This window comes from Aulostomus chinensis, chromosome 8, assembly GCF_037954235.1.
Source record: "Aulostomus chinensis isolate RoL2024-O1b breed Wild chromosome 8, RoL_Achi_v1.0, whole genome shotgun sequence".
NCBI lineage: Eukaryota > Metazoa > Chordata > Actinopteri > Syngnathiformes > Aulostomidae > Aulostomus > Aulostomus chinensis.
Genome location: NC_141327.1, coordinates 9,590,537 through 9,612,324, shown reverse-complemented (window position 1 = coordinate 9,612,324; position 21,788 = coordinate 9,590,537). Strand labels below are relative to the sequence as shown.

The 21,788-nt window shown below is 40.5% G+C and overlaps 2 protein-coding genes across 8 annotated transcripts; one reads left to right on the top strand and one right to left on the bottom strand.

The window, feature by feature from the left end:
• The first annotated feature begins 9 nt into the window (after nucleotides 1-9).
• On the top strand, nucleotides 10-18,529 carry micall1a (MICAL-like 1a). 4 transcript variants are annotated; one of them, XM_086210761.1, is made up of 17 exons: nucleotides 11-956; nucleotides 4,837-4,885; nucleotides 8,108-8,249; nucleotides 8,409-8,509; nucleotides 9,579-9,718; nucleotides 10,228-10,294; nucleotides 10,379-10,808; nucleotides 10,892-10,952; nucleotides 11,136-11,551; nucleotides 12,519-12,898; nucleotides 12,980-13,114; nucleotides 13,194-13,320; nucleotides 13,405-13,495; nucleotides 13,775-13,848; nucleotides 14,677-14,791; nucleotides 14,874-14,920; nucleotides 15,976-18,529. In XM_086210761.1, exons 1-17 carry the CDS (start codon nucleotides 814-816, stop codon nucleotides 16,101-16,103), a joined length of 2,646 nt encoding a protein of 881 aa, XP_086066887.1. In that variant the 5' UTR covers nucleotides 11-813; the 3' UTR covers nucleotides 16,104-18,529. The 4 variants fall into 4 exon arrangements, 3 of the variants coding, with proteins under 3 accessions (XP_086066887.1, XP_086066886.1, XP_086066885.1); XM_086210760.1 differs by having other exon boundaries at nucleotides 10,228-10,808; nucleotides 12,555-12,898; XM_086210759.1 differs by having other exon boundaries at nucleotides 10,228-10,808.
• c8h22orf23 (chromosome 8 C22orf23 homolog) lies at nucleotides 17,109-20,043 on the bottom strand. 4 transcript variants are annotated; one of them, XM_086210766.1, is made up of 8 exons: nucleotides 19,906-20,043; nucleotides 19,312-19,405; nucleotides 19,161-19,223; nucleotides 18,893-19,066; nucleotides 18,663-18,791; nucleotides 18,408-18,508; nucleotides 18,092-18,236; nucleotides 17,109-17,957 (listed from the first exon to the last, which is right to left on the bottom strand). In XM_086210766.1, exons 2-7 carry the CDS (start codon nucleotides 19,388-19,390, stop codon nucleotides 18,171-18,173), a joined length of 612 nt encoding a protein of 203 aa, XP_086066892.1. In that variant the 5' UTR covers nucleotides 19,391-19,405; nucleotides 19,906-20,043; the 3' UTR covers nucleotides 17,109-17,957; nucleotides 18,092-18,170. The 4 variants fall into 4 exon arrangements, with proteins under 4 accessions (XP_086066892.1, XP_086066893.1, XP_086066890.1 ...); XM_086210767.1 differs by lacking the exon at nucleotides 19,906-20,043 and adding an exon at nucleotides 19,674-19,856 and having other exon boundaries at nucleotides 18,935-19,066; XM_086210764.1 differs by lacking the exon at nucleotides 19,906-20,043 and adding an exon at nucleotides 19,674-19,823.
• Between the last annotated feature and the right edge of the window lie 1,745 nt (nucleotides 20,044-21,788).

Genomic DNA, 21,788 nt, shown 5'->3' with positions numbered 1-21,788 from the left:
GGTATCAGCTCCGCTGTGCCGGAGTGCTGGAGCTGGAATAGCGCCTTAGTTGGCCATGAAGAAGAGCGGCGGGACGTTAATGTATAGAACGATAGTGCGGGCCCATTGCCAAAGCTTCAATCAATGCAGCTGCAATAGCTTGTCACTGGCTCAAGGCCGCCTGGATCATTTTTTATGGCCCCATGTTGATGTTTTACATTTTGCTTTTTGTTGTCGCAATCAGGGTGTCTTGAGTAAAGACAATGCGAATGGAGTTTTTATCCAACGTTGCAGGCGGGCACTGCACGGAACATTACCTAGCGAAACCTGTCTGATGTTCGATCTCAGACAAGGAGGAAACTGTTACCTCTGCTTCGACTGACACTGCGTCGTCCTCCAGACTGACGCAAGACATTTGCCTTTCGACCGGGCACTCAGTTGTGCAGTCAAGACAGCTGCCACGAGAAGCTAGCAGCAGTCTTCCTTACGGCTAGTTAGCTAACTTTGCTACGTCAAGAATTTGTTGACATGTTTTAATCGACTTTGGATATCAGCTGCGTTTTGAACCTGGTGATTCATTCAGCTAGATACAAGTGAACCTGTGGAGACAGAGTGCACGTTGAAACAAATGTTAGCTAACATGTTGCTAGTACGCATACCATAGTTTTTAACGTGACTCGCTGGCTGTAGATGAATGTGACGTATCGCTGCATCGGGTGTTGCCTGGCTGGCTCCTCACTGAAACACTACCGATGACAAGAGAAGAGACTTTGTACTGACCTCTGGAACTAAAACGATTTTATTTGACAAAATCATTTGGATTTCTATACTATAATGGGATCCCTGAAGGCTCTTCAAGAATGGTGTCGGATACAGTGTGAGGACTATCACGATGTGGAAGTAAAAGACATGTCAACGTCCTTTCGGGACGGTTTGGCGTTTTGTGCCATAATACATCGTTACAGACCAGAGTTGATGTAAGTAGTGTCAGCGATTCTTTTAGTTACACAGTTTATACAGCTCTTGATCAATCAGAATTTGGACTAATCGGGATGATGGGGATGCCAGATGCATTACAAATCTAGTTTCAGGATTGTGTTTGAAACTTGATGTCGTACAACTGAGACAGCGTGACTCAAAGTGGACAGGAACTGTTATCTGTAAGCTTATTTTAAGATTGTAATCATGACACTCTTGTTAGCAGGGCCATGAACACACCTCTGCTGTTGATAACCTCAGGAGAAGTTTTACTAGAATTCAGATCATGTTGAATTTCTATCAGCAAATATTAGAATGTCTCATTTGATTATTGGAGTTAAATATGTACATTTGTATGGCTGGAAATATTTTATATTATTATTATAAATTATTCATATATGTATGGATGTATGCATATGTGTTGGTGTATATATATATGTGTATATATATATATATATACATGTATAAATACATATGTATATAAATGCAAATATCTATACATATGTATATATAATATATATCAGCTATGTATTTAATATATGGTGTTGAATTTTTGACTATGTACTATTTTTAAAAACACCCATATAAATTTTTGCTGAGAGGGCAGCCAGTGTGCTGTAATTAATACAGACTGACAAATTCTGCCCTGTCTGTTACAACACACCCTTCTGCATATCACACACACACACACAAAGGGAACACCACAAAACACAACCACAGGATCAGGAGAAACTAGACCTTTTGATAATTGACAACTCCCTTTCTATGTCTAACATTTTGCCTTGACAAGGTAGGAAAGTGTCTAACATCTGTCTATCTATCCATTATGTGTTCCTCTATAAGCCATATTGGTGAGTAAACATGTAGGACACCACAGCTACTGAACTGGCCCAAGTAGTATCAAAGTCTCCTTGGGGAAGATGCTGAAGCCCTAATTGCTTCAGTGTGTACCCTGCCTCTCACTCAGTGTCAGTGAGGATAGGCTCCAGCCCCCCCAACCCTAACAGATAAGCAGTACAGAAAATGGTGGATGGAACTATCAGAAATGATCAAAGTTTTTACAGTTCTCACTTGCTCATTCATGTACGATTGATATCTTGATTATACTTATTTAACAAATTTTTCCACCTGTTGCTCATGCATGCTACATTTAGTGCAGCCAGAGATTTTCAGTACACAAGGGCCATCATTGCAAATATGGTTCTAGATCTAGGTCTGCTCCCATGTGCCATGGTGTTGCTCTGTGCTGCTCAGGGGTTAGGATGCTGTTGGCTGTTGGATTTGTGGTTTGAGTCTCATAAAAAAGAGCTCTTGTTGTGCAAAAGCAGCTAGTAAATGTTCTGTCCTCAAAGACAGAAACTGGCTTTGAAGGAAAGATATTTGACAATTACAGGGTTCATATGGTCAGGAAAAACCTGGAAGAGTTGTGGAATTTCTGCTTAAGTTTTTGAAAAATAAAGCCAGAAATTTTTTGGAAAAGGGGCAGCACAGTGGTGCAGTGGTTAGCACTGTCGCCTTACAGCAAGAAGTTTCCTGGTTCAAGCCCTGGCTTGAGCACGGGGTCTTTCTGTGTGGAGTCTCCATTTTCTCCCTGTGCCTGTGTGGGTTCTCTCTGGTACTCCGGCTTCCTCCCACAGTCCAAAGACATCAAGAGAGGACGAGGCTGATTGATACTCTAAATTGAGTGTAGGTGTGATTGTCAGTGTGAATGGTTGTCTGTGTATATGAGCACGCCCTGCGATGGACTGGCGGCCTGTCCAGGGTGAACCCTGCCTCTTGCCTGAAGGCAGCTGGGATCGGCTCCAGCCCCCTGCGACCCTTAATAGGATATGCGAAAGAAAATGGATGGATGGAATTTTTTGGGAAAGTTTTTGACCAACTGAGAGAAATATTTAGGTCATCAGTAATTTACTTTAACATGTGTTTCTGTTGTATCAAACCATGTCACTTGTCAAAAGTTTTAAAAGTACCATGGTAAATGTTGAGAGATTTATTTATTTGCAAACAGACACTTCAGAGGAATGTTTTATGTATGGTCATGGACATATTTCTCACAGGTGTGGAAAAGAGACTGAATTTTTATTATTAAAAAATTGTATGATCCTTGCAATCAGGATGTTGGTGCTCACGTCAAAGGAGCTTAAATGAAAATGCGACTACACTGTGATGGAGGTAGAGTAATTATCTATTCATCGCACTCCTTAATGAAGTGCAAGTCATTCAAGTGGAACATCTCTGCACAGCAGTATAGCTGAAGTACAGAGGGCAAATTTTATACTCCCACCTTTTGGAACGCTGCCTCTTCAATGTGTTTCCCACCCAGCATGCCTCCCTGCTCAGCCTGCTGTATACAGTAACTGCAGCAGATCCAGACAGACAGTCCGTCATGCTAATCTGCAGCAGAGACCTCCGCCTGTCAAACTGGATTTACTTCTAATGCCAGTCAGACAATGTAGTCTCATTAAAATCCATCACACTGATGCAGTGGAGAAAGTTCGAACAGCAAATGACCTCATCTAAATTCCCCCTGTCAACCACTAGAGAGGGGATATAATGCCTGGAAGACATCCTTTGTGGCCTGTTTAATCAAAGGTCATGGGACGGTGCTATTTAGATTTCTTGGGAATGATATACTGTTAGTGTTCATACTGAAATCATTCATGTTAGATCAAATTTTGCTGCACTGACACACTTAAAGTACCAGAATGTTAAAGCTGTTTTTCACTTCCCTTCTTACTGTCGTGCTTGTCCCACTCTTAACTTCTGACACTTTAGGTATTTATAAATGTCCTTTTTGATCATCAGTAACTGTCAACACGTAGAGCACAAACATTTTTGTCTCACTGAACCAGATTTACAGATCATGTGGTTTGGAAATTCCTGACACAACACACACACACACACACACACACACACACACACACACACACACACACACACACACACACACACACACTCTCTCTCAGCAGTTGGTCTTCCCAAAATAAACCATGGCAAGAGACAGAGTCACAGTGGATTAGGTTCATGATTCAGATCACACTCTTCACTCCATCACCCATGTGAGTGTTGGCTGGTGTTGTCTGCTCAGGGAGGCTCCAAAAGCAACACCAGCTAGGAAGGACACATTTTTAATTTGGTGTGGTTCAGCTGGCTGTGTCAGCATGTGAGACACAGTGGACCTGTCTTGACATGATCTAGATACTGGAGCTGCTGCTTGGCATGTTTATGACCATGGGAACTAGATTAGAGAGAACAAGAGGTCACTTTGTGTGGCTCCAAACACGGAGCCCATTCAGAGGGTTTTGCCTTCTTGAGATTTCCACATGGTCTCCACAAGCTCGCACCAGGGTTTAATTTTTTTTCCACCAAATTGTTTAAACTACAGTACACATTCTAACATACCTTGTTATTTGGGCCCACAACCACGCGTCATCCTGGAACACCCCAGACATATTCCAGTTTTATTGCAGGATGTTTACTGGCGAGAGCCTGACTGTAGTACCTCGCTCCAGGCATTTCAAAGCAGAGCCTTGTAATTATCACCTGATCTCCCCTGTTGATGCTGTCACTTCTATTCACAAAAGTTTTCACACTTCTGTTCACAAAATGTTCTGTTCACATCATCATTTCTATGTAGTTTAGGACGGTTTTCTGCTATCACAGCTTGGAATAATCACTGCAAAGCATTTCATGCTGTCAAGACAAGTATATCTTTTTGATGGCTCACAATGCAAGTGGAATTAGGTCAGCAAGTTAAATATAATTAACGGGCTACCAGGAGCTGCAGGTGTTAGAGGCTACAGGAACAGTACAATGACTACCTGCATGATCAGCCTTATCACAAATATTCTAATTTAAACATGTTTTGTTTTGATATAGAGACTTTGGGTCGCTGTCTAAAGAGGATGTCTATGAGAACAACCGGCTGGTGAGTCTATCTTTGCAGCCTTGTGTTATGACAATTCATCTTGTGTTGTTTGATGCTGTCATTTGAAAGTTTTCCTCTGTTTCCAAAGGATGTGTGGGTTGCATCATCTGTGAGCTCAGCTGTCATTTAGCATAAGGCATTCCTGCAGGTTTTAAAAAGTCTTAATAATCAGAAATTAAGGCCTGTAAAGTCTTTGATTGGTTTAAGAGTGTTTGTTTTAGGAAATCAGGTTTACTTGCAATAACCTGTACAGGTCTTAATAGTTCTATGTTTGCCAGTTCCCCTAAACATTGTACATGGAAACTAGATGGCACTCCCAACAAGGGGAACCCAGCCAAACCTCATGTAAAAAGCAAGTTTGGTGAGCTTTAGCTTCATTGTTTTTGATAACAGACAACCAAATCCCTCACATGCTTTAAGTCATATTGTTCATATGTTGAAGATGATTCAATTTACTATTCTCTGACATATTTTGTCTTCAACATTTTCCTTTCCATTTCTAAAAAGATTTTCTTCTGACATTTTTACCAATATGACTTGTCAAACATCAGTATTACTACATGTAGTCATAGTGGGTGTGACTTTGAGTGTCTGTGAGAGTGTTTTGGTACTTAACCCTGATGATGTCTGACTCGATATTAGCAGAAGGGAGGGAGGTGAAATCAAAGGGAAAAAATATTCTTGAAATAAACCCACTGATATCTGATCTGAAGAGGATAATAAGTCATTAAGTGCTGATTTTGCAGCTTTATATTTTAAGTATATTCAAACAAGCAAAATTATTTCAACACATTTTCTTTGTTGGGGTTTTCCACATTATCTACAAACTGGCAGGAAAAGGAGTGATGAATTGGGAGTGTTCTCATTTTCTCTCTGAGCTAAGAGTTTGGCACATCTCTGCTGCCTGCTGTTGACCCTCTCTTATCCAACAGCTCTCAGGGAAAGAGAGGCTGCAAGTGGAGCGAGAATGCAGAGTTACAATTTACAATATAAGAAGCAGACGTGAGCTCCTCACATGTATTCACGGTTGTCTGTAGAGATTCCTAATCCCTCTGTCATGCAGACGTTGTACATGGGCCTAAGAGGCATCCAGCCCATGTTTAACCTTTTTTCCCTTGTCTTCTAACACAGTGGAATATCACATATATTTAAGTTTCCTTCCAAAAATTGATTTCTGCCAAGAAGGGCATATTTTTTGGTGGTATTTGTCTGTCAGCGGGATTTTGTTGGAAGGAAGAACCAATATAAATTTGAGCAGATTATTCATAGTGCCACCTGGTAGCAACAAGAAATTAAACCAATAAAGATAATAATTACAATAATAATGCATAATATTTAAAGGCGCCTTTCAGAGCAAGGTCACCACTATAAAAGAATAAAAACAGTTGTGTTTTTTCCTAGTGGGTGAACTTTTTTCAAAAGATGTTACAGTGGCAAGGCCATCAATCTTGCTGTAGAAGAGAAATCTGTTGTAACTGGGCTTTACATGGTCAGATCATTTCCAAGCTTCCCATGGTGGGCAAGAGTCCTGGGTCTTAAGACATTTACAAACTGAATTTAAATCATAGTCATAGTGCCACCTTGTGGTCACAGGAAGTAAGCCCAATTGATGAAACTTTTAATTTATATCAAATACAGGGTTCAAATTACGTGAGAGCCAATGAGAGCTGAGCTCCCATTAGGAGGGGTGTGAGCTCCCATGAAGGCAGTTAAATCATAAATCTGTGGGGGTCAACAACCATTATTTTAAGTGCAAATAATGAATTTGTCAATGTAATTGGTATTATTTATATTAATGAAATAAACAGACTAAAGGAAACATGTTTTACAAAAAAGAATATGCACATTCTGTCGTGCACAACAGTTTATACTGCACTTCACCACCAAGCCACCAGGGCGCGCAGTAGAAAATTGAGAATGAACTATACATGCCGGGAGGGTGCATATTCAAAACAAAACGAAGAAGTGGCAAACATATCAACAAAAACATGATAGGATAGAGTACAGAGAGTTTGAATGTTTAGCCATCAAGCCACCAAAAAAAAAGGCTGCTTCTCTCCTCGGGGTCTGCTAGCCTGTGTAGCTTTGGATTTTTGACGGCAAAGAAACCGAAAACGGCGCGAAAAGCAGGCCTCTGTGTGGGTGTGTTTGTGTGTTGCAGCACCCACCTGCCAGTCCATGTAATTGCGCAGCCTTTTCTGGTAATAGTGTGTGTGTGTGTGTGAGAGAGAGAGAGAGAACGTAATTACGTGGTGTGTGTGTGTGTGTGTGTCTCTCTCTCTTCCTCTCTCAAAGCACTGGTTGGGTGTTACTGAGTGTTAATTAGGGCCTGAGCCTGAAGGTACTTCAGGCGAAGACCCTATTATGTTTGCTCGTTATTTATTTATGTACATCTGAACATTAGTAATTTTAGAGACCCCCACAAAGCTAGGTTTATAATTAAAACCCTGATCAAATGTCAATGTTGTCTTCATGCCTTTACAACAAAGTGCTATGCCTGATAAGCACTTCTGTTTTTCAACTTCTGTCTTGAAATAATTGCCTCCTGGTTCGGACTCTTGTTTAGTTTTCCTGTGATTCAACAAACATGAGAATATTTGTGCCAATATGTTCTTATGTTGTGTAGTTTGTCCTAATTAGATTCCAGTAAACCGCAGCAAAGCAGGTTGCTATAACTAAAAAGCACTCAGCTATGAAGCAGGAGATTTCTTTGTACAGAACAGTTCATCATGATTAATTTAGGTTCTGTACTGCTGTGCATTATGTAGCAATATGTGTAGCATTTGCTTCCTAGACTATTCAGTGTTGTGTGTATAGCCAGGATTATATCTGCCTTATCTAACATCAGCCAGCATTCCATTTCCTCAGTGGAGTTTTTAATTTGACTGATGGATATCCTCAAAGGACGAACATTATAAACAAGGGACAATGGTTTGAAAGCAGATTTAGGTTATTCATGGTATTCTGTGCCTGCAGGTTGGCTAGCAAAGATGGAATCTGTTCATAAATGTGCTCACTTTCATTCTGTTTTGACATACAACTGTAGTGTATATTAGTTTGATAGTCGAATGAACAGGATATTTTTAGAATATTTTCTTGCAGCTCAATTTTGACCCTGTTTCATCTTTTCTGTTGATTGTTCTCACATTTCTTTGCTCTAGTTGTTTACCATATCTCTTAACCCTTCTTACCTCTTTGCCTCCACCTCATGCCTTGTCACAGGCTTTTGAAGTGGCAGAGACACAGTTAGGAATTCCAGCCCTGTTGGACCCGGAGGATATGGTTTCCATGAAAGTGCCTGATCGGCTCAGCATTATTACCTATGTCTCGCAATACTATAACTTCTTCAACAACAAGGCACAAGGTTAGTTTGATTTAAAAAAAAATAAAAAATAAATAAATCCTTGCAGTTTTTATGACCATCCAAACATTTCACAGGTGTATTTTTTTCTCTTATGGATCATCTTTAGTATGCTTTTAAACTTTTGAAATTACTTGACAGCAGTGACTTCCTTTCCTGCAGCAAACCCTCCCTGTATGAAGAGGCTTAGTTCTGTCAATCATAATGAGCCAGCCCAAAAAAGACCCCCAACCCCTCTGGAAGAAAAAGCGGTTGAGTCTGAGGTAAGAACAATTCCTGGCACCTCGAGTAAAGCCAACAAGGCTTTTATGCATGTGTCTATTCTTCTGTACTGATTTCTAAGGCTCTGCATGTCTACTGAAGCTGCATGTAAACAAATGCTATCTTTCAGGGGTTTTTAGTAGACTAGATGAGCACACTGAAATATTTGATAGTCTGGGTGTGTACAAGCCTCACAGTGTCCAGTTATCATTTTGCATGTGCTATTTGGGGGTTCTGAGTCACCACACCTATACAATACAAATCTCCTCATTCCATTTTAGTGTAACAATGAGCACATATGTGTTTTGTCATTACTGCGTTCCTGTGTGGGCTTTGTGTTGCACAGCCTGGGAAACACAAAGCAACAGAGGTAGAGTAAGTCTATAAAGATAGCCTCTGTATCCTGTCTCTCTTTTCTTTTGCATGCCTTCTGTCCTCTATCCCTGTACCCCTCCTCCTCCTCCTCAACACCCCCTTCACCCATCTTTAGATGGAAGTCCATCCCACCCCTTCCTCTTCCTTTATGCCTTCCTCCTCACATCTCATCCCCCCTCCACTCTCTGGTTCTGAACCTAGGCAGTAGGATGGGGTGGTGGGTGGGCTATAGGAGGTTAAAGCAAATGGAATAGGTCAGTCTTCTTAACAATCTCTTGTACATACATGCTAACAGTTGTACTGTCGTAACATGATGTGCTAAGTTTTGAAATAATATGCTGCTAACCCCTTCACTCATTCATCCCAAATAAAACCTCAAATAAGAGGTTGTGTGAAACCAATAAGACCTCTAATGATGCACTACTAACCCTGTTTGGATTGTTTACCAATAATGTTTTAATTGTGATTTATTTTTGTATCAGCCTCAATATATTAAACAAGAATCAACAACCAGTAACAAAGTAGACGTAGTGAGCTGAACAAAATGAAGAATCCACATCCTCAAATCCTGACTCCATGTTTGATCCCCCCATTACTCTGCATCCCCCACCCCACCACAACCCCACCCTTTCCCCTCCCCTGACATCTCCTCCCTGTCCTCTCTCTGCAAACATTGTCCTGGTCAATTGGTACTAGTTGACAGTGGCGGGTATGGAAGCAGTTCCAGCAGTGAAGCACAGCACGCTCAGCAGCACCTGTGCTGCCTGTCAGAAACATGTCCATCTGGTGCAGAGGTTTCTGGTTGATGGCAAGCTCTACCACCGCAACTGCTTCAGGTGAAAATGGCAGTCAAACATTCTATAAGTCTTGAGTCACATATGTTGTTGAGCAGTGAAATCTTTCAATACATTAAATAGTTTTCTTGAGGTTATATCTTTCGAGTAACAAGCACTTGTTGAGCAGCTAGGTTTACAGAAATACTACAGTGCAATTAGGATGTATCATCCAATCATACTCACACTGTAAGTGGATGGTTTTGACCCCAGCAGCATCCAGCATTATGCCATGTATGGCACAGGCAACTCCATGGTCCTGAATAATGAGTCAGTTACATTGTGTGTCCCCTGAAATATTGCTCTTTACTTGAAATATTTCAACATTAAGAGTATTGGAAATTGGGTTTCAGCTTGAGGAACAGAGAGAAATGTGTCAGCAATTACATTTCGCACATATCGAAGAATACCACGGTAATTATATTGTATAGTATTTAGTCAGACTTGTGATCATGTGACAGTCCACACCATTTCGTAACTCTCACTCTCCTCCTGTGTCATTGTGGTCTCAGGTGCACTGAGTGTCATAGCACTTTGCTTCCTGGATCCTACAAATTAGGAAGTGATTCCGGGGTGTTGGTCTGTACTCACCACCACCTAAGACATGCTTCAGCCAATCCCAACGGTCGGCCAGATCTGAGTAGGAGACCTGTTACTGTTCAGTCTTGCAGGATTGGTCGCAGCACAACCCCTCACTCTTCATCCTTGGAGAAAGGCCCAGGAAAAACCCCATCCCCAGTGAGCCGAGCTAATGATACAGACACGCCCAATACTCACTCCAACGCCGCCACTCCAGTTTCTTTGGAAAACACAGATGAGTTGGGTGACAGCAGGGAGACAGAGGAACTCCACAGTTCTTCTCCCCCCAACCCTTTTGATGAAAGTGAAGAGGAGGATGATCAAGTCAAGGGAGAGGACTTTCAATCACCAGCTCAATGTAAAGCTAATGGGGACCTCCCTTCTACACCTGCCAGTCAACATGAGAGTACCCCCCGGCCAGTACCTGCACCCCGCCGAGTGTCTGAACCCCTACCCCCACCTCGCCCGTCCCCACGGGTCAGGCTTCCACGTAAAGTAGACAGCCTTTCAGTTGGTGCGTGATTATTGCTTAATGTGATTGTGAAGATTAAAAGAAAATGTGTTTATGGTGATCTTTGCATTTGATCTTAATCACAGGGGAACATCAGAAGCCTCCTACCCCACCGAAACCTCGAGAAAGATCCCAGTCTCCTGAAAGGTAGCTGGATTTCAGCTTAACTATGTTCACTGCCTAAATCATATCATCATTTCTCTGTCTGAGTACATCTTACAAAAATACATCTTGTCACATCATGTCAAAGTTTGCCCCCCACCTCTGTTTGAATGTATTGTGCTATTCTGTCATATCACTCCATCACTATCTGTGTGTCTCACTGTCCAGCCTGTCCAGTGGCACCCATAAACCCAAAGACCCACCTTGGCTTGCCCTGGTCCAATCAGAAATAAAGAAGAAGAAAGCCCCTCCCCCCCCAGGACTGGCAACACCTCCCAACACAGGGTCTCTCTCCTCTCTCAAAGGGGAGGGCTCCAGGCCTAGCACACCCACTATGCCCTCCAATCCATTTGAAGATGATGATGACGAAACTAATGAGGTAGAGGTAGAAGAGGGGATGGAAGGGGTTCCAGCCACAGTGGTTGCTAGTCATCCATGGTACAGTATCACACGGGCAGCTGATGCTGCTAATGCAGACACTCCCCCCAGTGGAGGAAACTCATCCCGCTCAGCCAGCCCAGGGAGCACCAAGAGCAAGAAACGTGTGGCTCCTCGTGCTCCACAGCCTCCTGCTGTTAACCAAGGTCAGAACATGTCAGCTAGGCAGCATAAACACAAAGAGTAGTTTTCTTTGGCCCTATTTCTTAAGCTATTTGATGAAGTCAGTACTCTCTAGTGTAAAATGAGTTGAAAAAATGTAAATAAATATATTGTAGATAATATTTTGATAATCTTATATTGTGACATCAGACACTGACAAATGCAATTTAATTTTGCTCTTTTAAAGTGATTTAGATTGTATAGGCTATATGCTAATGTTTATGGTCCCACTATGTGATGAATGCTGTGCCATGTGTTGTGTTTGACTACTTAAAATTACCCTTTTGGTGCCTCACAGCTTATTATTGTACATTATTTTCTGTTGTTGAAACTGCAACCAGGCCTTTTCATTCTTGAGGTTGACTATGGCGTTTGCATCCTCTGAGGTCATGCTGGTGTTGTCTTGTTCTTGTGTTCTTGGCACATGCACGCCTACTCACCCATCCAGAGGAGAGTTCTTGATCAGCTGTCTGCAGTTTTCTTTTCTGTCATGCTGCATTTGTTTTCTGTGGTTCTTCACATCTGCTGGCCTCATCAGTGCATCCTTGCTTCAACAGTACATATATATATATATATAAAAATCTGGCATTATCTATGAAGTAGTTACAGTATAGAACAAACACATGCCCATCATTCAGAAGCAACTTATATTGTTACATTTGGTCAATATGTCTTGGGACTGTGTTAAATTTCCATAACCAAAGGGATTAAATTCCTACATGGTACATCTGATGTGGTTTCCAGCTCATCAGCCACAGAGGTTTCAACTATGGTGTTCAAGAGCCAGACCACTTAAATATATGCCTGTTTAAAAAACCGTGCACTAGAAAGTGAGATTATCTTCATAGATGTTCATTATTTTTTGTTATTTTACCCATCATCTTTCTGTTCCAACTATTCTAAATCCTATTTTATTTCTGCTCCCTCTGTTTTTACTGATCTCCCCCTCAGTTCCTCCTCATTCTCTGCCCTCTTCTTGCTCTCCAGCTCTAAGCATAGAGAGTTTGTCCTCCGGCTCAGACAATAGCTCCTCCCAGCCCCCCTTGGGTGGTAGTGCCAGCAGCGACCAGGAACACACTTTCGCCAAAAGTGTCTCGGAGCCTTCCATTTGTTTACCGTCAACGGATGCTCCTTCCTCCTCCTCTGCTGAGCATCTGGCTCATACTTCCCTGAGCCCCTCCCTGTCTCCTATGCCATCAAATGCCAGCTCAGCTCCAGCCACCCCACAGACCAGCCGCAGCTCTGAGACCAAAGGGACTGGAGCATCTCCACCACGGCCTCCAACAACTCCCAGCCCACTGGCCTTGGGGGTCATGCATTCACACAAAAAGGTAATGGAATAACTCCAAAATGTATTTCTTTAGCTACGCAGGAGAACATGCACAATATGTGTATCTCTTTTCTCATTTTAGCGAATTTGTAAGGAAAATCCGTTCAACAGGAAAGCTTCTCCCTCCCCTGCTAAATCCAAAAGCAAACCTCCAAAAGGCCCACGTCCTTCCCGACCCCCGGCCCCTGGTCATGGCTTCCCACTCATCAAACGTAAGGTAGAAAAACGACACAGAATCCATGTTTGAAAATAATGTCCAAGACAGAAGACACCCTTAATCAAATGCTGTGGTCCAGGTGCAGTCAGATCAGTACATCCCAGTGGAGGACATCCATGGGGAGATGAGTCAATTGGAGAAACAACTGGATGAGCTGGAGCGGAGGGGGGTGGAGCTGGAGAAGAAGCTGAGAGACAACCCAAACGGTATCACGCCACAATGCCTAAACATATAGTTACTTGATAAGCAATTCAGAAATTTTCACATTGATACTTGTAACCCTTTCTCAGATGAGGATGAGGAACATCTACTGGTGGAGTGGTTCACCCTCATACATGAGAAACATCTTTTAGTACGGCGAGAAGCTGAACTGGTCTACACGCAAGTATCAGTTAACCATATAAGCTAACATCAGAGTATCCCAATGAAACTGCAATGTCTGACATTTTGAAGTTACTTATAGCATTAAAATGTCTTATGGTCACAAGTTCATCGAATGTGTCTAAGTCCTTTGCTTTAGGATTTGGACAGCATGTCAACCACTAAAAAAAACTGGTTCAGTTGCTATTTCTTGGACTCTGTTGGAGTCTTGTTTTTTTAAGCTGTCTATATATATTTTTTTAATTCACTTTTGTAAAGTTTGTGTTCTACTTCCTTCAGGGCGAAGCAGCAGAACCTGGAGGAGAGGCAAGCTGATGTGGAGTATGAGCTGAGGTGTCTTCTCAACAAACCAGGTGTGTTCCAGAGCACAAAATAGTCCACCCATGCAACACTCAGCCATTCACATTTCATTTGATTTTTGTTTTCTTCTTTGGAAATGATGTCTGTGTGTAGTGCCCAACACAGATATATCAAAAAAGAGCATCTGGTGTCATATTTAAAACAGCATTTGCATGAGTTCAATAAAACTTACTTAATCCCCAAATAGGGCTGTAACAAAATAGCATTTTACATCAAACAGCAGTGGTTATTTACCATAAGCCTTTCTCTGTCATACCATGGCAACAGTATGTTCCATAATGCACTGAGTCCAGCTGTTAAGTCCTTAGGCTAACAGTCAAGGTCCAGCATTTTTAAAACAATTGTCTTGTGACAGAAATTTAAATTAAGGAATGAAAACAAGCTTTAAATTCATAGTTTAATATTCTACTAAGTATATGTAAGCTGACGATAAATTGGGGTCTTTAAGCAACACCCAGATTTTGCAAGTTATTTCTTTGCTGAATCCCTTATGTCTCCCATGCTGGTGATACATCTGAGCAGGTACTTCAGGACAACAAAAGCAGGCTCCTATCCAAATGAAATGGTCGAGAGGCATAACTGCATCTTAAAAAGTCTATGGGACTTAAGTACTGCATTAACTGAAGCACATCTGAAGTCTGACAAAAGAACACATGATCAACTTTGTGTCTTTTTCCCAAATAATTCTGTAAATGTGTATCCTTCTCAACAACCAATCAGGGCTCATTTGAGAGACCTCTGACACTCTCAACTCACCCCACCACAGTGGCTGTTTTACTAAATGAGATGAAATCGTTCATTATTGTCCTGTCGTTCTTCAGAGAAAGACTGGACTGAAGAGGACAAAAGCCGTGAGCAGGAACTCATGGCGGAGCTGGTCACCATCATTGAACAGCGCAACCAAATCGTCAATAACATGGACCAGGACAGGCAGAGGTAATCAATAACCGTCCATTTTGGCAACTGCATCTGCTGTGACTTTCAAACTATCAGCAATGTAACAGCCCCTCTGTCTTAGGGAAGAAGAGGAGGATAAACTTATGGAGGCCATGCTAAAGAAAAAAGGTAGGATAATGAAACAGTGTAGAGCTGGTGCTCTTGGGTTTTATTATGCCTCGTCTTTATCTTGTGTGGTAAAATGGAATATCTCTGTGTCTGCAAGTGTTCTTTGGACCAAATATTTATTTTGAGACATGAAGATTATTTTCAGCTGTCTTCTGACATTTGTAAATTACAACTCCACATTTTTTAAAATTCAAATCGGATGCATTTTTTGGTTTTGATCTGATTTAACTACATATCTACTGATACCAAAACTGATTCCGATATCAGGGCTTTTTTCCCTCATATTATCATCACACTGATTCTTATTGTTATTGATCATTATTGTTGCCATTATGTTTCTGGTTTCATCATGAGGTTGAGGTCAACCAAAGAGCATTTCTTATCAAAAGAGAAAAAATATTTAATGATACATTAAATTTAAATTAATTCAAAAGCAATTTATTTGTACTGATTATATGAATTGGTGACGCATCTAATAAAACTGTACAGCGAGTTCATGGTCAAACACAAACTTGGAGAGGGAATTCGCTATTCGGTGAATGGCTGTAACTCAACCGGATCCACCTGATATTCACAATCTAATATACCATCTCTATTGTAAACCAATAGATATATTGGGGTTTTCCAAAGTCTGAGACAGAGGGCCTTCCCTTGGCCTAAGATTATAAAAATGTATGCTGCCTAAACAAGACCCTTCACAAAAAGTAAAATCTAACTAATATCAAAAGACAGGAGTGTCTTCTCAGAAAGGTCCTCAAAGAAAGGCCATTTTTTCACTTGCATATGTTTTCCTACACCTGGCAGCAGCAGTATTACACAAAATTAACCTGATTGATATACAGAACACTTGGTAATGGGGTGTAGTACAGGCCCAGGAAGAACCCATCCTATGGGGCAGATCAGCTTAACATAGTGAACAATTTGGCAAGGCTCTGTTGAAGGCCCTTCAAAGAGTGACAGCACAGACTAAAGGTTTTAAATATCCGACACTATCACACCTCTCATCATTACTTTCTGCATGTTTCTCCTCACTTGGCTCTTTTCATCCTAATCAGACTTCCATAAGGAATCTGATGGAGACCAGCAGAAGAAAAAAGGAGCCAAGTTCAAACCCATGAAGGTGCTGAAGCGGCTGAGCCATAAAGGAGAACCTGATAAAAGCCCCCGCAAGGAGAAAAGCTGAACAGCAGAAAAAGGACATTTTCCTCCAAGAGGATAAGAAACTATTTTAACAGGACAAAATTCAATTTAAAAGGATATAAGAAAAAAAGCATCAGGATCACAAGGATTGATGTGAGGTCTGCTGACACCCAGAATCCACTCCCTGCACACATCTTTCATGATGTTCTTCAATAATTGTTCAGTTGCCTTTGTTCTAAGAGACAATGTGACAACTCAAGTGCTTTAAGAGGTGATGCATTTGTAAGCTCACTGACATTTCCTGCCAGTAAGCATAGAGTAGGTTTCTAAATGACTGCACTGATTTGTTGTGTGTTGCTTCTATGTCTCTGCGATGCTCAGTGTCTCTACTCTGTGGGCCTTTTGTCAACATTTCAGTGGTGACATCATAGTTTTTAATGTTATTCCTGTAATTCTGACTTTCTCTCTTCAGAATACTTGTCTGTCCCTTGTGCCCACAATCCAATAGATGAACAGCTAAGTTTTTATGTCTGTTTGAGCCAGTGGTACGAGTGAATGTTGCGGGGGTTTTAGTTAAGGTTTGGTCAAATCATCTACAGATGAGTGCTTCTAGCTGCTATATTACAATTGTTTTTGGGGCTCCTTTTCCTGTTTTTCTTCTGTTTTAGTGTGTCATGTCTGTGAATGCATCATCAAAACTGGGAGCCTGGGTCATGCATTGGTCGACTGCATTGCCCACCAACACAGGGTCTGCTGGTTTGGTTTCCTGTGTAGTGAGCAGTGGCAAGGACAGCTTTGCTAGGGTGAATCAGCAATGTACCACTGGGGAGAAACATAGAGGGAAAAAGCCTCCCGCCCCCCACCCTGAATCCAAAAAAGGATGTGGATGAACTTGGATACTAATTTTCTGGTTGGTTGTGTTTTAGAGGCTTGAAACTGGTTAGATTTAGAATACTGAAGATTTCTGATAGAAAGTTTTAACATTAAAGGAGCATGCCATGATTTTGCTTAATCCCCTTATTTCCTGTTCTCCCTACAGCCATAGGAGAAATACCCCCCCCCCCCCCATGAATTGTAGTGGCTGGGAAGTGTTAGCTTTCTTTTTGTCAAGTAATCAAAAATTAAGTTTCTCTGAATCAGTCTTTATCTGCATTAATATATCTGGGGCTGTGCAAAACATATAAAAGCATTCAAAATTACAAGGTAAGATTTGTACTTCAGAACAAACCAAGTTCTGGAACCGTATCTATTTGAACCACAACAGACTGAGGTGGAACTCCAGCTTTAGAAGCTGAGCAGGCCAGATGCAAGTATGGGAACCTGCCCATCCACTACCATTCACTGTGCTAGCTAGCTAGTAGTCAGCTGCATTCTGTGGGTCTCTGCTCCAAAGGGTATCCATCTTCTGGTTCGGGGAGGATGGTAAATTAAATGACTGTTCCACAAAATTCCTTAATTGTACACTACACACACATACACACAGACACAATAGTGAATATTAGAAAAGGCATTTTAACATTAGTAGTAAAATACCAGTTTTTAACAGTTAAATTTTTAGGGAAAGCCTGGATATTCCATGGTTCATCAAATTTGACTGTGCCTTTCTACATGTTTCCATGTTTGGCCTTTCAGTGAGAAAGAGATTTTTTGCATGACTGCTATTAATTTAACTGCATATTAACATGTTCTGTTTGATGTCATGTAAATGTGTTTTTTTTATTTTGACTGTCTGTGAGACAGAATGATTATCTGTTGTAAATCTTTATTGTGCTTTGCCTCTGTGCCTGTCTTCCTGTCCAGCTGAACCCAAAGGCTTCTGCAGTGCCACATTTCTGTCAACTGTTCATTGTCCTCAAACAGCAGCAGGATTCTATGAAAACAAATAAACAACCTGACACTGGAAGGCAGAAAAATAAAATAACTTAATATTAATGGATCTTGTAAATTGAATGCTTTTTCCTAAAATACCTCAGGTACATGTACAGTGCAGACACAATGCAGTCAAACAGCTGTAAAAGACATGATAATCACCCATGCTTGTGTTGTACGTCGTTTTGGACAAAAGCATCTGCCAAATGAAATTGTAGACTTGTAGAAAAAAACCATCCTCTCAGATGTTCTCTGCTTCCTTCTTGATTCTTTGGGCTTTGTACAGCATCTCCAGTTCCTTTATTTTCTACATTGGATGTTCAAGTTTGGAACAAAATAGAAGTACTCACATTTCAGTACAGGTATAGTGTAATATTTCTGAAAGAGGTTGGGTTGTCTAAGATGAAATGCACACAAGATGCACGTCATGATTCATTTGCAACTACCTGAAATTAAGAAGACATTACAGATGGTTTACCTGTGAGATCTCAGTATTGATGATGTGAATGTACTGCTTTTCCTGACCCAGAGAAGCCATATCTGCCAGAAATTGTCTTCTTTCTTCAATTTCACCAAGAACTACAAAATAAAGACTTTATAAGGGGCACTAGATATATTCAGTCAAACTGATATCAATAAGCTGTCATACTGAATGGATGAAACTCATTTGTCCTGATGTTTCTAATGAAGTTGCAGTACTAACATGAGCTCTCTGGCAGTCATTCAGCCTCACCTTCCTCATACAGGTCCTCTGTTACTTCGAGGCTCGGACATGCAGCAACATTTTGGGAAGAAGCAATTACGGGTTCTTGTCCTGTTGCCATGATACATTGCAGCCTGTCCTTCTCTTTTGCTAAGTCACCTGGATGAGAGTGAAACAAGGAAGGTGAAAACAGAAAAAAAGGTATTGAATTCACCCAGGTTTCGTGGAAAAAAACAGCTCTTTCAGCTCCAATAACATACGCTTGGGACTGGGTTGGAACCTTTCTCTGACGTAGCTATTACCAGCACGACAGGCATCTGCACTACGTCTCTGAGGCCTTCCTGATACGACACCTGTGCTGGGTTTAAACTGAATGTCAGAAGCTAATGATGTAGGACCAGCCATGAGTGATAAAGATGGCAAAGATGCTCCATCTGTGGTGGAAAAGATTAAAAAAAAATAAGATGGTCAGTGAAGAATACAACATAAAGAAAGTATAAAGTACCACATTGCAACACTCTTTCTTACTCTTCAGGCACTGGTTGATCTTCTGTCTTTGGAGGTTTGTGAGTCTTGAGTCCTGCATCATCGCTGAACACCAAGAAAGAGGATGATCACAAATTTAAGGTAAAATGTCCCCATCACTCCTCTCATCAAGTCGACAAAAGCATCATCTTACATTTCAGCATATCCTGGGTCTCCTTGCTGTACTGGGAGGCTCTGGGGTTGCTAACCGGATTTGGTGAAGACGTCGCCATCTGGCACACAATGCACTAAACGAAAAGTATGCGATATCAATTTCTGATTACAAACAATAACGTTAAAATTATATTTGTTTAACCCAAAGATCACTGACTCAATTCTGAAATTAAAGTCAAAATAGTGTGCCCAAGGAAATGTATTGCTGAACTTGGTACAAATCATGATCGTCAACAACCAATCCCCCCAGGCCAAATAGATTTTAACTCTATCGCTCACGTATACATTGGAAACCTATGTATGGTAAAAGAAAAGTTTAATAAAAGTAGAGTTTACCACTACCATTCACTGATACTTGGAAACCTTAGTACGGTAGAACGAACGTTAAAAACCAGTAATTTTAAAAACCTAAAACCATTGGAAAAGCCCAATGTGGCACAGAGAGACTGTTCTGTCTACAGCACTCTTGCTAACGTCAAAGACTCGATACAGCGATGGTTCAGAGTTTGACGCCAAAGAAATATACATATATAACTATATCTGGATACCAAACAAAGATAACGCATGACAATACCTTTGCACGGCGAAAGACTCCGTAAACGCACTTATTTCAACCTACGAAGTCCCACGTACGGTTAGAAGAGTCCGTTGCTGTAGCAACCAAACTCATTAATTCAGACTGTACTTCAGGGTGCCCTACAATGTCTCCTGTCATTTAAAGCTACATTAAATAAATATTTGATGATATTGGAGTTGCTGTCGATCTTTTTTTTAATATATGGAAAAGCGTCTTAAACATGTCCATGCATAGTTAAAGCGTCAACACCAGAAAGTTCAAGTTAAATTGTAATCTGTTGCCAGAAATACCTCAAACAAAAAGAGGTAGACTGAAATTTTCTATTAGAGTTTTAGATCTTTCTCATTTCTTAATATAACACTCAAGTACTATTAAATAGAATGATGGTTTTGGTTAGCGTCATTTGAGGGTAGCCACAAATAAAGTTTACCTGTAAAGGGGAAACTGAAAATACCCTATATAGTACGAAAAAATGTCAGAATTAGGTAATATTATACCTAATGGCTTGTAAATGCTAGAATTGAAATAACAGAGCCCAGACATCTAACTAATCAAATAAGGTAAAGGTATTCTACTTTTGTAGGAGATTGTTCAACTTATAAATACATTTTACCCTTGTTAAAAATAACAAATCACTTCGTCGACTGTGATAAAGGAATATTATCTGCAATATGAATTTGAAGTTTCTTATCATTAGGCTATTTCCCACAAAGGTGCTAACTCAAGTTCCAGTCTTTCTTCTCTTCCATTTCTGTTTGTTTCTCCCTTTCATACCACCCTTTCTTGTTCTTTTCCTTCCATGCAATCACCACAGTTAGCAATGACTGATATCTAGCCAGTCACACAAATTAGCAGAAACTAAAGGTGTATTCTGTATGTTTTCCCCTCTTTTTTGCATCTTTTGGAAGTTTATTTTAACTACTTATTCAAGTATAGAAGTTCATTTAGAACTTTGACAGCTTTAATTTGAACATTTATTCATCTATATGATAAAATCTCTTTCAATTTTGTCATATATTGTTTTCAATTTTTATTTTTAAATTACATAATATTTCTTCTCTAAATTATTTCATGACTACATTATTTTCTTGATCCCCCATTAAGCTATTTTACTTATCCTTAGTTTGTCTGTATGACTTGATATTTCCAAAAGCCAATTTCCTCATCAAAGGTCTAAAGTTTGATTTGATTTTCTTTTCTGCATTGAAGGCATAGTATACTGCTACTATTCATGCCTCAATTCACTATTTTTGACCAAATTTTGCTGGTATGCTGTTTTAGGTCATATCTTCATTGTCTTGGCGGTCTTGACTTTGTGTGTGCCAGTAAAATGGCATTTTGGGATGTGTGCCTGTTGGGAATGAACTGATTTATTGTTCCTGGTATTACAGGTAGTGGATGTGACAACCATAGTGTTTTATTATTTGAACTATGGGTTCAGCTATCCCTGTAAGAGTTGTTGAAATTGCTAAATGTAGGAAGCACTGGGCAGTAATTTGGAAGTTAGTAACTGCTATTACCATTAGTGAAGTGGAAATTATTAGATTTCATGTAAATGCTAGACAGTCAGCAGGACACTACAGGGAAACCAATCCCACTCTTGTACCCAATGAGTTCCATTATCAGTGTCTTTTGCTTTTTGACATTATTGGTAAACCTGCTGCAGTATCAACATATGAGTGGCAGCGTGTTATATTCTTATGTTACAGTTGTATTTAATTTTGATCAATGACCAAAACCTTCAGTAAAAACTATTTGTATATACACATTTACAAGAAATGTCTTATTATTTTCCAGTTCAGTTATGATTGTTTTGATTGAAGAGGAAAAGCAAAATATGTCAATGTATAACATGTCCTGTCATCATACTTAGTCCTGTG